Source organism: Sinocyclocheilus rhinocerous, unplaced genomic scaffold, assembly GCF_001515625.1.
Source record: "Sinocyclocheilus rhinocerous isolate Xijiao unplaced genomic scaffold, SAMN03320098_v1.1 scaffold2770, whole genome shotgun sequence".
Classification (NCBI taxonomy): domain Eukaryota; kingdom Metazoa; phylum Chordata; class Actinopteri; order Cypriniformes; family Cyprinidae; genus Sinocyclocheilus; species Sinocyclocheilus rhinocerous.
In genome coordinates, this window is record NW_015659007.1 from 45,784 (window position 1) to 60,012 (window position 14,229).

Genomic DNA, 14,229 nt, shown 5'->3' on the forward strand with positions numbered 1-14,229 from the left:
ACAGAGATGATGAATAAGATTTCTTGTTCAAAGGAAAATTCTGCATTCCCTTATACAGAGCAGAGGAGTAATCATTCATAATCCATCCATTGTTCCTGACCTATAGATCTGACAGGCTGTTGTATCAGGAAACGTCTTTTGCGGTGGCACCCGTCTGAGATCATGGCATAAATAACAGGCTTTGAGATAGAAACGCCCGCAGAGGTATCGATCAGTAAAACATCTGTTTGCGATGGCCTGGATGCTTTCACACGGGATCCCAGGGCCTAGATGATGGGAATTGAACATGCATTATTAAATATATGCCAAATGAGCCTTAAATGAACTGTAGCCCTACATTGAGCTCATGTTTAGAGGCGATTTAAGACTAAAAACGGCACTGCGATCTAATGCTTTTTCCAGTGAGGCTGATGATTAGAACCAGCTAACAGAACGTTCCCATAACCTTCACTAAATGATAGAGCAAATATTCTTAAAATAATGTTTATGGAACGTTCTTATAGCATTAGGTTAATATGGGATAGCCTATATACGTTCTCGTAATGGTGAGAGGAAACGTTCTAAGAACATGTTCTCGGAACGTCCTTGATATTCGTACGTTCTCAGGACTTGTTCAGAACTATGTTCAGAGACGTTTTTCAGTAATAAGAAGAATAGAACGTTCTCTCAACATTTTAAAAACTATATAATGAAATGTTTCTCTAACCAAGAAGAACATTAAAAATTGGGACGTTTAAAAACATTCAGAAATAACAGTTTCATGACGGTTTTAAAATGATAGAATGAAATGTTCCTCCAACGTTCACATAACCAGGAAAAATTGTTCTTTAAATATAAAAGCGGGGTTTTAAACGTTTAGAGAGCATTAAAATGTAACATTCTTAACAATCACATAACCAAGAAGAAATATTCTTAATACATTTAAAAAAGCTGGACATTCTGAACGTTTAAAAAACATCCAGAAATAACATTATATGGTGATAGTTTAAAAATGATAGAATGGAATGTTCCTCTAACGTTCACATAAGCAAGAAAAACGTTCTTTAAATATAAAAAATGGGGTTTTAAACATTTAGCGAACATTTAAATGTAACATTCTTATAATGTTTTCAAAGTGATAGAATGGAATGTTTCTCTAACGTTCACATAACTGAAAAAAAATGTTTTTAAATATAAAACATGGGTGTTTTAAATGTAGAGAATGTAACATTCTAATAATTTTTCTCACATAACCAAGAAGAAACGTTCTAAATACAGTAAGAAGCTGGAAAAACAGAAAAAAAAAAGTTTTCATAACTTAATGGGAATGTTAGCAAAACATTAGTAGAACATTTTTTGTTAGCTTGGTAGGATTGCGTATACTTTTGAAGAAAGCACATTTAGAAGTAACATGCATGATGATAATTAGGCCACATGCTGATTGGTTACATTGTAACTGCCGGTGACTCTGATTGTATCACGTCACCTGATCAAAGTCTGACGCGGCAAATCTGTTACATTCCATTTTCACCAAATCAGCATAGTGTGAGGATCAAAGTTCAACTTGACTTCCTAGTAAAGACGACATGAGGATATCAGCCAGCCTTCCTCAGCATGAGCTGAAGGAAATCAATGCAAACACGTACACAGCTTTAAAGGAACAGCTCACCTGTAAATGAAAACCATGCCATCCTTTACTGACCTTCTTTTTTATATGAAACACAGTATGAGATATGAGAGTTTTGTAGACTGTCTGAGCCATAATAAAAGTGAAAGGGATCCTGGGGTAGACTATGCATCTCAAATCAGATGTATTATATTCCAGATCTTATATGACCACTAGATCTTGAGTAATGGGCCTTCAAAAAAAAAAAAAAAAAGAAAGTGAGAAAGAGAACTGCAGGATGACACACAGTTCAAAATGAACCTTTGGTTACACCTGTCAATCATAACTGAATTAAGAAAGTTTACAAATCACAAATATTTTCTCACTGGTCAGTGGTCATTAAACCAGAATAATATAGCATTATTCATAATAATATAAAAAATAATGTGAACACCCATTATTTTAGGGGTTAATATCATTTTTCTAGGCTACAGAAAAAAATGAACACATTTATTGTCTACATTCTCTCTATTTTTATTATGACAGTGGGATTATTTAGGCTACCTGTTTTCCTTTCATATTTCAGCTTTGTCTCAGTCTCAGTGAAGCTTAAAAAGATCCACCAGGATTTTGCTGGCTTAATGGTTTAAATTTTTAATTATTTTGTAAGCTAGCTGTTTTTAAAGGTCCCATATTGTCAAAACTGAAATGTCCTGGCTTTTTTCATGATAACTGAGGTCTAGGGGCTATTTAACTACCATATAAGTTTCAAAAAAGTCAGTCCACAGTAAAATTCACACAGCCTGCTTAAAGTTCTAGCTATTTTTCACGAACCGTTGTGACTTCCGTAAAATTAGATTGATTAAAATAATATTTGCTGTTTCTATGTTTATGTGCTTTACTGTTCAAAAGTTTGGGGTTGACTTTATTATTTTTGAAAGAAGTCTCTTCTGCTCACCAAAGACTGCATTTATTTTATCACAATTACAGTAAAAACAGTAAAATTGTGAAATATTATTCCAATTTAAAATAGCTGTTTTCTATGTGAATATGTGGTTAAAATGCAATTTATTGCTGTGATGATCAAAGCTGAATTTTCAGCATCATTACTCCAGTCTTCAGTGTCACGTGAAGAACAGCATTTATTTGAAATATAATGTTTTTTGTAACATTATAAATGTCCTTACAATTGAGTTTTGATCAATTTAATGTGAATATTAATTTCTGACCCCAAACTGAATGCTAGTGTATGTTAATATTTTGTCATTATATTGTGATCTCAGACCGTCTGTTTGTCTGCTTCTGCTCTCAGTGGTTCTGATCGGAGATTCGGGCGTCGGGAAGAGTAACCTGCTGTCGCGCTTCACACGGAACGAGTTTAACTTAGAGAGCAAGAGCACGATAGGAGTGGAGTTCGCCACCAGGAGCATCCAGGTGGACGGCAAGACGATCAAAGCGCAGATCTGGGATACGGCAGGGCAGGAGCGGTACAGGGCCATCACCTCTGCGTGAGTACAGTCATGCTTTAGATGAGAAATACAGCCACACTGTATACCATTTACACAGTACTTCAAATAATACCGCAGTTCTACCCAGTGTTATTTTAGTATCATTGATATACTGTTAGAGTTTTTATTAATATTTTGAACTAACATTTAATTAACATTTTCTTTTTCATTTTTAAATTTTGTTGTGTTTTTGTCATTTTTATTAATATTTTTTAATTATTTATTTTTGTTTTTTCAGTACACCAAGTTAAACTAAATGAAAATGAAAAACGTTGCTTAAATAAAATAAATTCGAGCTTTTATTGTATTTTATTATATTTCAGTTAAAGTTTATTTTAAGGAATTATATATATTTTTTATGATTTTAGTTTTAGTTAACTATAATAACCCTGGTTCTACCATGATGCATGTTCCAACAGTACTTTTTGTTAGTAATTCTTATGCAAGAAAACATGCAAGAAACAAGTTGCCACAGAACAAATATGCCACAATATAATCTTATTTGCATTTGTGGCTGTTGATAAGTGAACAGATGTGGTTTTGGTTCCCCTGTGCCAAAAATAACATTTGCATCCTTCACCTCAGCCATTAAACGGTTTTTGTATCGTTTTATTGTCATTTTTGAGCCATTGTATTTTTTATTAGTGTTGGCAATGTGATCAAACCTCTATAGCAATAGCAATACTATATCAATCGTAATTTTTGTTAATTTGTTAAAATATAAATATTAGATGAAAAACTAAAACTAAACAAAATAACTAAAATGATTAACTAAATTTAAAAAAAATGTATTTACTAACTAAAAAATTAAGCAATGTTGCCCAGGCAACTAACTGAAATAAGTTGCCATGGCAACATTGATAAAATTAAATAAAATAAAAAATAACATTTATTTACTAACAAAATAAAATAAGTAAAACTGAACTACAGCTAAAACTATGAGCAATAGGAATGGTGAAAGCGGGTTATTATTGTAAACTAAAACTTAAAAACATTTTTGTTAATTTGTTAAAATACAAATATTACAATGAATATTACAGGCAAAATTGCTAAAATTAAATAAAAATAAAGTAAAATAAAATGTATTTACTCAATGAAACAAAAACTAAAACTGAACTAAAAATAAAACTATGAGCAATAGTAATAGTGATGCTTGATTTTTTGGCTCAGACTGTGTTTATGGTTTTCTGACGTGTGCAGGTATTATCGTGGCGCGGTCGGCGCGCTGCTGGTGTACGACATCGCCAAACATCTGACCTATGAGAACGTGGAGCGCTGGCTGAAAGAGCTGCGAGATCACGCCGACAACAACATCGTCATCATGCTGGTGGGGAACAAGAGCGACCTGCGCCACCTGAGAGCCGTTCCCACCGACGAGGCGCGCGCTTTCGCAGGTACAGCCGACCCTAGAGACACAACACATCAATCCTCTGGAAAACTGCTGCTCCTTTTGTTTGTCTGATCCTTCTAGGCATTATGCAAATCTGTGGAGAAGTATTTTAGATTGTTAAAGGAATAGCTCAACCAAATATGAAAATGTGCTGAAAATGTGCTCACCCTCAGGCCATCTAAGATTAGGATGAGAAAAGCTATGTGTTTGTAAGAAACAAATATCCATCATGAAGACGTTTTTAACTTCAAACCGTCGCTTCCGGCCAAAATAATAAATAATAACGCTTCCTCCAGTGAAAAAGTAGTCTGGTCTGAATCAGGAGAGAAATCTGCACAAATATAGCACCGTTTACAAGCCAAAATAGCTCTAAACAAATATGTGACTGGATTTTGATGTGAGAGACAACAGGAGATGCACTTTTTCACTGGAGGAAGCGTTATTTTAGATTATGGACTTGTATACGGTTTAAAGCTAAAAACGCCTTAATTATGGATTTGTTTCTTTTGGCTTCTCAAGATGTTAACTGATGGACTGGAGTGGTGTGGATTACTTGTGGAATGACACACACACACACACACACACACACTCACACACACACACATATATATACACTGTATATTGCATTAACTTAGATTTTTTAGTAGTTATGTGACATTTTCATGAATTTCCCTCATTAAATTATAGTAATTCAATAATATATGTTTTTTTCATTCAATACTGTATAACCTCACATGTTTTCTTGAGACTGACCTTGATATTCTTCAGCAAAGTATAGTGAAATCAAGCTACTAGACAGACAGTACTAGTTGTAAGCATTTAACCTTGATAAAGCTGCTAGTGGAGTCTGCTATCAGAGCTTTCTATTCCTGTCTGTGTAACACTATGAGAGGAGGAAGTGATATTTACAGTAGACAGGAAGTCCCGCCTTCACAAACATATCTGTGGCTGGATTCTGGTACATCTAATAACAAACACACTCATGTGGAAACAAATATAGTGTCAGACTAACAGATCAGCAAAAAAAACTCCATACCAGATGAGAGCTCATCTGTTACAGCACTATTTATTTGATTTGATATGCATATAGTTCTTTTGGAATTTTTTTTGTATGCATTGTTTTTTTTAAATATGTGTAGATTCATTATTGTCAAACACACCTTAATGTCTCTATGAAGTCTCATGAATGCTGGTCTGGAGGTTCGCTGTGAACACACACACACACACACACACACACGTACATGCGCACACACACAAGCACAGACGCACACACACACACACACACAACTATTTGTAATTATCAACATTTTCAATTAAAAATAAAATGATGCTTAAATTGTGAATACTAACCTATTGCGTCAATTATGCATCAAAATAAATATGTACACATGAAATGATCCACTTCCTCTTTCTCCTGCATCTCTGGACAGAACATTGCATTATGGGAAAAATAATAAAAAAGTAGTTTTCATACTGCATTGACAATTATATTAATAATTGCTTAAAATAAGAATAAATCTAAAAGAAAAAAGAATATGTATGGTACTTCTACAATGTATAAGAAACAGTTATTATGAGTAAAATCCCATAATTAATATTCATATATTATTCATACTTCACTGGCAATAATAAAAAATAAAGTAAAAAAACATGAACTATACTAAATTATAATTACAAACATTAAAACAGAAAAATAACTGAAGGAAAATCTGTAATCTAACAGCAATATTTTTTTTCATATTCACATTATAGATACATTTTTACGAATAAAAAATAGTCATTATCGATAAAATAAATCAAAAAAACTATTGTTCACACTTCACTGGCAATCATGAAAATAATAATAACAATAATAATTGCTTAGAAATAAGAAAAACTATTTGCAAATAGAGTACTGTAAGTAAAAAATAAACTATACCAAATTATAAATTATAACTACAAACTATTGAAACAAATTATAAAAAGATGAAACACTAGAAAAACTGACTCAAAAATAGGAATATCTCTAAATTGACAGCAATGTGAATAAATTGTGGTTTAGTTTTTAAAAAATACGTTTCACTTATATTATGAATATATTATAATTTATGTTTGAATTTATGTTATGAAACTAGTCATCCTCTAGTTTCAGCAGAGATCTCAAGCTGAGCTCTGATTGGCTGAAGTCTGATCTCAGGATGAATGAGAACCTTTGACCTGCACTAGTTTGCTCTGGCTGTGTCCTGTTGAGTTGCTGTGTATGTAAATGAATGCTTATTGGATGTGTGTGTTTGCAGGAAGTGTGTGAGCGCCGATAAGAGCCGCTGCCATCCAGTCTGAGTCTCATTCATCAACACACAGCCTTCAGAAGTACAGCTGAACGTTTGACATCAGCTATCATCATTACTGATAAAAGCAGCCTACAGTAGTGCTCGGCTTGAATTCTTTCAAGTGCTTTTATTCAGCGAGGCTGCATTAAATTGATCAAAAGTGACACTAAAGGCTTTTATAATGTTACAAAAGATTTCTATTTCAAATAAATGCTGTTCTTTTGAACTTTCTATTCATCTGTGAATCCTGCAAAATAAAATGTATCACCGTTTAAACAAAAATATTGGGCAGCACAACTGTTTTCAACATTGATAATAATCAGAAATGTTTCTTGAGCAGCAAATCAGCATATTAGAATGATTTCTGAAGATCATGTGACACTGAAGACTGGAGTAATGATGCTGAAAATTCAGCTTTGATCACAGAAATAAATTACATTTTAACAGATATTCACACAGAAAACAGCTGTTTTAAAATTTAATACTATTTCAAAATTTTACTGTATTTTCAATCAAATAAATGCAGCCTTGGTGAGCAGAAGAGACTTTCAAAAACATTTAAATGTAACTAATTATTCACTGAAAATCTCACATTTTTTGGTGATTTTCCTGTGATGCTTCATCAATGGCTGGTTTCTTCAGGTCATCACTGGATGAAACGACACAACACACAATCAAAACACAAGCATAAAAAAATAAAATGATGACAAAAAAGTATGAAAAACATGTTAACTGATGATGCATTTCTATAGGGTTAAATGATCAGTATCAGTCTGATTAGAGCAATATGAGAAGTAGATATTACACATAATTCATCATTCGAATTCTTTTTCTACGGCAGGTTTCAAAACATGTTTACAAATAATAATAAAAAATAATAAACTGAAAGAAATTATACTGGACTCATATTTCACTCCAAAATCAAAAGAAATATTGTAATATTTTGCATAAAGAAATTGAATCCTGTTTTTAAATTTTACTCTTTTTTTTTCAATGCAGTATTTTCAAAAGACAATTTCCCTCAAATTCTCATTATGGTAAAGGAAAACAACAACAATAAACAAATAAATACATACATAAATAAAAGTTATCCTATTGGTTGTACATTAAAAAAACTGCATTTCACTAGAAAAATGAAAAATTCTAGCTATTTTTAAAACTTGATGTCTGTAATGATGTGTATGCAAGACAATGTAAATGATTCCACCATAAATGTGGCCGACACTCTTTGCATGTCATTTGTTTTTACCCAGAATACACTAAACGTGCTTTTAGACCTGAGAAGAAACAGATTCACTCACACCAAAGCACAATATAAATCAGATTTAAATGCAAAACCAAAAGAAAAGTTTATTTTCCATATAGTCTTTATTGGTGTTGTTTGTTTTTATTTTTACATCATCATCATCATTACCAGCTAATGATCTGTTCAGACACACAGGCCGTGGAGGTTTACAGACGTTACTTGGTTCGGTTCACATGCACTGAGCTGCAGAAATGACAAAGCCTAAAGTACAGCACAGACCTTCCTCAAACCAGTGACCAAAATATATACAGTCTCACACACACACACACACACTCTCTCTCTCACACACACACACACACACTCTCTCTCTCACACACACACACACACACTCTCTCTCTCACACACACACACACACACTCTCTCTCTCACACACACACACACACACTCTCTCTCTCACACACACACACACACACTCTCTCTCTCACACACACACACACACACTCTCTCTCTCACACACACACACACACACTCTCTCTCTCACACACACACACACACACTCTCTCTCTCACACACACACACACACACTCTCTCTCTCACACACACACACACACACTCTCTCTCTCACACACACACACACACACTCTCTCTCTCACACACACACACACACACTCTCTCTCTCACACACACACACACACACTCTCTCTCTCACACACACACACACACACTCTCTCTCTCACACACACACACACACACTCTCTCTCTCACACACACACACACACACTCTCTCTCTCACACACACACACACACACTCTCTCTCTCACACACACACACACACACTCTCTCTCTCACACACACACACACACACTCTCTCTCTCACACACACACACACACACTCTCTCTCTCACACACACACACACACACTCTCTCTCTCACACACACACACACACACTCTCTCTCTCACACACACACACACACACTCTCTCTCTCACACACACACACACACACTCTCTCTCTCACACACACACACACACACTCTCTCTCTCACACACACACACACACACTCTCTCTCTCACACACACACACACACACTCTCTCTCTCACACACACACACACACACTCTCTCTCTCACACACACACACACACACTCTCTCTCTCACACACACACACACACACTCTCTCTCTCACACACACACACACACACTCTCTCTCTCACACACACACACACACACTCTCTCTCTCACACACACACACACACACTCTCTCTCTCACACACACACACACACACTCTCTCTCTCACACACACACACACACACTCTCTCTCTCACACACACACACACACACTCTCTCTCTCACACACACACACACACACTCTCTCTCTCACACACACACACACACACTCTCTCTCTCACACACACACACACACACTCTCTCTCTCACACACACACACACACACTCTCTCTCTCACACACACACACACACACTCTCTCTCTCACACACACACACACACACTCTCTCTCTCACACACACACACACACACTCTCTCTCTCACACACACACACACACACTCTCTCTCTCACACACACACACACACACTCTCTCTCTCACACACACACACACACACTCTCTCTCTCACACACACACACACACACTCTCTCTCTCACACACACACACACACACTCTCTCTCTCACACACACACACACACACTCTCTCTCTCACACACACACACACACACTCTCTCTCTCACACACACACACACACACTCTCTCTCTCACACACACACACACACACTCTCTCTCTCACACACACACACACACACTCTCTCTCTCACACACACACACACACACTCTCTCTCTCACACACACACACACACACTCTCTCTCTCACACACACACACACACACTCTCTCTCTCACACACACACACACACACTCTCTCTCTCACACACACACACACACACTCTCTCTCTCACACACACACACACACACTCTCTCTCTCACACACACACACACACACTCTCTCTCTCACACACACACACACACACTCTCTCTCTCACACACACACACACACACTCTCTCTCTCACACACACACACACACACTCTCTCTCTCACACACACACACACACACTCTCTCTCTCACACACACACACACACACTCTCTCTCTCACACACACACACACACACTCTCTCTCTCACACACACACACACACACTCTCTCTCTCACACACACACACACACACTCACTCACTCACTCACATTCACACACACTCACACACTCACTCACTCACTCACATTCACACACACACACACACACACACTCATTCACTCACTCACTCACTCACACACACACACACACACACACATCAGTTACTGAGGGCAGACTGTAGATCAGATACTCAAACGCTAGAGCTTCACACCAGACGTCTGAAGAACTACAAACCAAACGCCCCAAAAATCAAACGCTCATTACTTCACACATACAGTACATTATTACACTTTAAAACATATTGTACATTACACTATACCATGAAACATGAGAAATGGGATTGATTTTGATAATATTGAATATTGTTTCACTATCCAAATAAGGCCATTTTATCCTTTAAAACCCAAACTGAGCATTGAAGAAGTGATGCAGGTTCAATAAAAAGTATCATTTCCAACTCACAGAGGAAACAAAAACACATTAAAATGGACATTAAAAATGTTGTAACTATTGCCACTAGACTTGAAAACATATAAATAAAATCTTAAAACTATATCCAATTTTTAACTCCATTTTAACTGCATTATTGTAAATGTGACTTTTCTTTGATTTTACAAAATTAAGTCTGAATTATTTTCACGGCAGATTCTGTACATTTTAACATGTTTATATAAATTCCTGTTGTGACCATGATTATGATATTCAGCACATCTGAAATTAGCCTTACAAACAAACAAAACAAAACAAAAAAAAAAATATATAAAAAACTATAACGTTTTCATAGACATCCATAAAATTACACATATAAAAGATGACAATACATAAACCATTATTTAAAAAAAAAAAAAATATATATTAGAAACTCTTTGTTGAAATGGAGTAAAGCTTAAAAAAGCAGAATGACAAGGTTTTAAAAGCTGAAATTTAAGCGTGGGCCATTTCGAGTCAGTTCAGTGTTCACAAACACAGACGATCAATCTTAACATAAAACTTCAGAGTTCATGTTGAATGATTACAAACATACTGTACACTCTCGATCACTTCCAAAAGATCTGTGAGATTATGGCATTATAGATATTGACTCTATAGAGAACGCTCAGTGCACCATAAAAATATATCGTTTTCCATCAGTGTTATAAGATGCTTAAAATAAGATGCATTTATTTAAGAAGCAAAATGTTATGATATGGTGAATGATGTACTTTTCATACCTCACTGGCAATGTTAATAATAATAACTATATTAAATAAAAAATTATAATTATAAATATAATTATAAAACATTTTTTTATAAAATAATTTGTATAGTAATAATAATAACGGTTTAAAATAATAAATAAAAGAAACAATTTGGCCATAAAAAAATAACTATACTAAATTATAAATTATAATTATAATTATAAAGCTAAAAAACTGTAATAGACATCCATAAAATTATATCTATAAAAGACGACAATAAATAAAACATGTTTTTAAAAGGAAAATAAATATTGGTAGCTGTTCCTAGAATGGAATATGTATTTTTAAAATAATATATTTATAATAAATTAATAATAATAATGAAAATAGCTTAAAAAACTATTCTAAATTCTAATTATAAATTATAAAGCTATGAAATCATAATAGACATTCAAAAAATTTCGATAAAAGATGACAATGAATAAAACGTTTTTAAAAGGAAAAAGAAATATTGGAAAATGTTCCTCAAATATGAATTTTTATAATTCAAATATATATACACACATGGTTTGAATTTTTAATTCTCAAGTAAATGCATCTCGTTTTAAGAATTTATTTAAAAACAAGACAAAAGTATTGATTGAATGTTTTTCTGCAGTGTGTTGCATGTTTTAATGAAGACAATCTGAAACAGTATAACAGACCAACGTTGATCTATAATAAAATTCATCTGACTTATGAAAAATACAGAGAAAGTAATAAACAAAAAGGAGCATGTCTGACAACACGACTGATAGAAAAAGACAGGACTCACATGATTCCCGCTCGATTCATACGTGATGTTGATATGTTGCGGCTCCAGCGGTTTCACAGCAGCTTCTAGCGTCACATGATATCGCAGTCATCTGCAGCAATGCTTTCAGTCTCCAATCTTTACTTTTTATCGCATATTTTAACTGTATTCCACTCCGAACATCTCAGATGTACAGTACACAAAATAAAAATATATCATGTAAATTACATGCAATCACGGGGAGGAGTTCATATTGCATAATGAGGAAGCTCCACGCTGGACGCATGGATAGTGACCGATCAGGAAGAGTCACGTCGTTCAGAGGAGCTCAAGGAATGATTGAAGACATTAAATCTAGTCTAGTGCATTATGGGAAACTGACGAGATGTATTTGAGGGAGTCGATGCACATCCTGACGTCTGGATTCACAAACACACACTGGATTTTCTGCGAGCTAACGTTGTTCTTGAGGGGAATCGATCAGGAAGTGGCACCCGGGTAGAAAAGGAACAGGGTTTTCGTCTGGAAGGTTCTTCAGTTCATCTCGCTCGTGCTCAGAAGAGCAGAATGCATCCTGGAGAACAGCAAAACCGCTTCAGACCCACAGAGAGACGTCTACTGAACATCCAGATTACTGTAGAGACAGAGACAGAGACAGATGCTCATGAAAACACTGCAGCTGCTTTGCACACTCAAGTACATACTTACAGACAGTGAGTATGCAGTGAGACACTACCAACCAAAAACCTGCATCCTCAGACCTCAGAGCATTTCCTTATAATCAATGCAAACATTAGCATCTCTCTACAATCATTCATTACCTGCAAATTCTCCAATTATTAGTTGTTATATTATATATATATATATATACATACATACATACAGTCGTGGTCAGAATTATTGGCACCCTTGGTAAACATGATCAAAAGAAGGCTGTGAAAATAAATCTGCATTGTTAATCATTTTGATCTTTTATTTAAAAAATTCACATAAATCTAACCTTTCATTGGAGAATAAGAATTTAAAATGGGGGGAAATATCATTTTATACACACATATCATATATGTTTTTCTCTAATACACACTGGACACAAGTAATGGCACCCTTTTATTTAATGCTTTTTGAAACCTCCATTTGGCATAATAACAGCTCTGAGTTTTCTCCTACAATGCCTGATGAGGTTAGAGAGCACCTGACAAGAGATCAGAGACAATTCCTTCATCCAGAATCTCTCCAGACCCTTCAGATTCCCAGCTTCTCCTCTTCAGTTCACCATCTTCTATAGGGTTCAGGTCAGAGGACTCAATTGTTTTAGTTCAATGAAAGGTTAGATATTCGTGAATTTTTTAAAATAAAAGATCAAAATGATTAACAATGCAGATTTATTTTCACAGCCTTCTTTGATCATATTTACCAAGGGTGCCAATAATTCTGACCACGACTGTACATACATATATATATATATATATATATATATAGATATATATACACATACATCAATATATACATACAAACACACACACACCCTCAATAAATTCCTAATTTGCTGCTTATTAATAGTAAGGTAGTTGTTAAGTTTAGGTATAGGGGAGGATTAGGGATGTAGAATATGGTCATGTAGAATAAGGCATTAATATGTGCTTAATTACTACACACACACACCCTAATTTATTTTACTATTACTATTAATAAGTAATGAAAATGCAAAGCTTTTGTGTAAAATTCTTCTGAAAACAGTCACTCCTCACTGTTCATACCGCAAGGAGGAATATAAGACCAAAAATAATGAACGGATGTTTATTTCAGAAACAGTGCACAAACCAGACATATTTGGTATCCTTCATTATATTATAATTTATTTTAGGATGCAATAACCCTAATTTTTCATACTATACAGTACAGATAGTATGCAAATTTGGATGCAGCCCTCGAGATTCCTCTACTAACTGCATGAACTGCACACACACACACACACACCGCACGCAGGCTCTTCTGTGTGAGTGTGTGCGCAAACAGT

At 35.0% G+C, this 14,229-nt stretch overlaps 1 protein-coding gene and 1 pseudogene across 1 annotated transcript in view; one reads left to right on the forward strand and one right to left on the reverse strand.

The window, feature by feature from the left end:
• The window catches only part of LOC107723207 (ras-related protein Rab-11A-like), a 7,703-nt gene extending 3,148 nt beyond the window's left edge, over positions 1–4,555 (forward strand). The window contains exons 2-3 of the mRNA XM_016531763.1: positions 2,898–3,093; positions 4,294–4,555. Coding sequence (XP_016387249.1) covers positions 2,898–3,093; positions 4,294–4,555 — 458 coding nt within the window. The remainder of the gene's footprint in view (positions 1–2,897; positions 3,094–4,293) is intronic.
• A 7,533-nt stretch (positions 4,556–12,088) lies between these two features.
• LOC107723216 (phosphatidylinositol 4-phosphate 5-kinase type-1 gamma-like) overlaps positions 12,089–14,229 on the reverse strand; it is a 48,731-nt pseudogene continuing 46,590 nt past the window's right edge.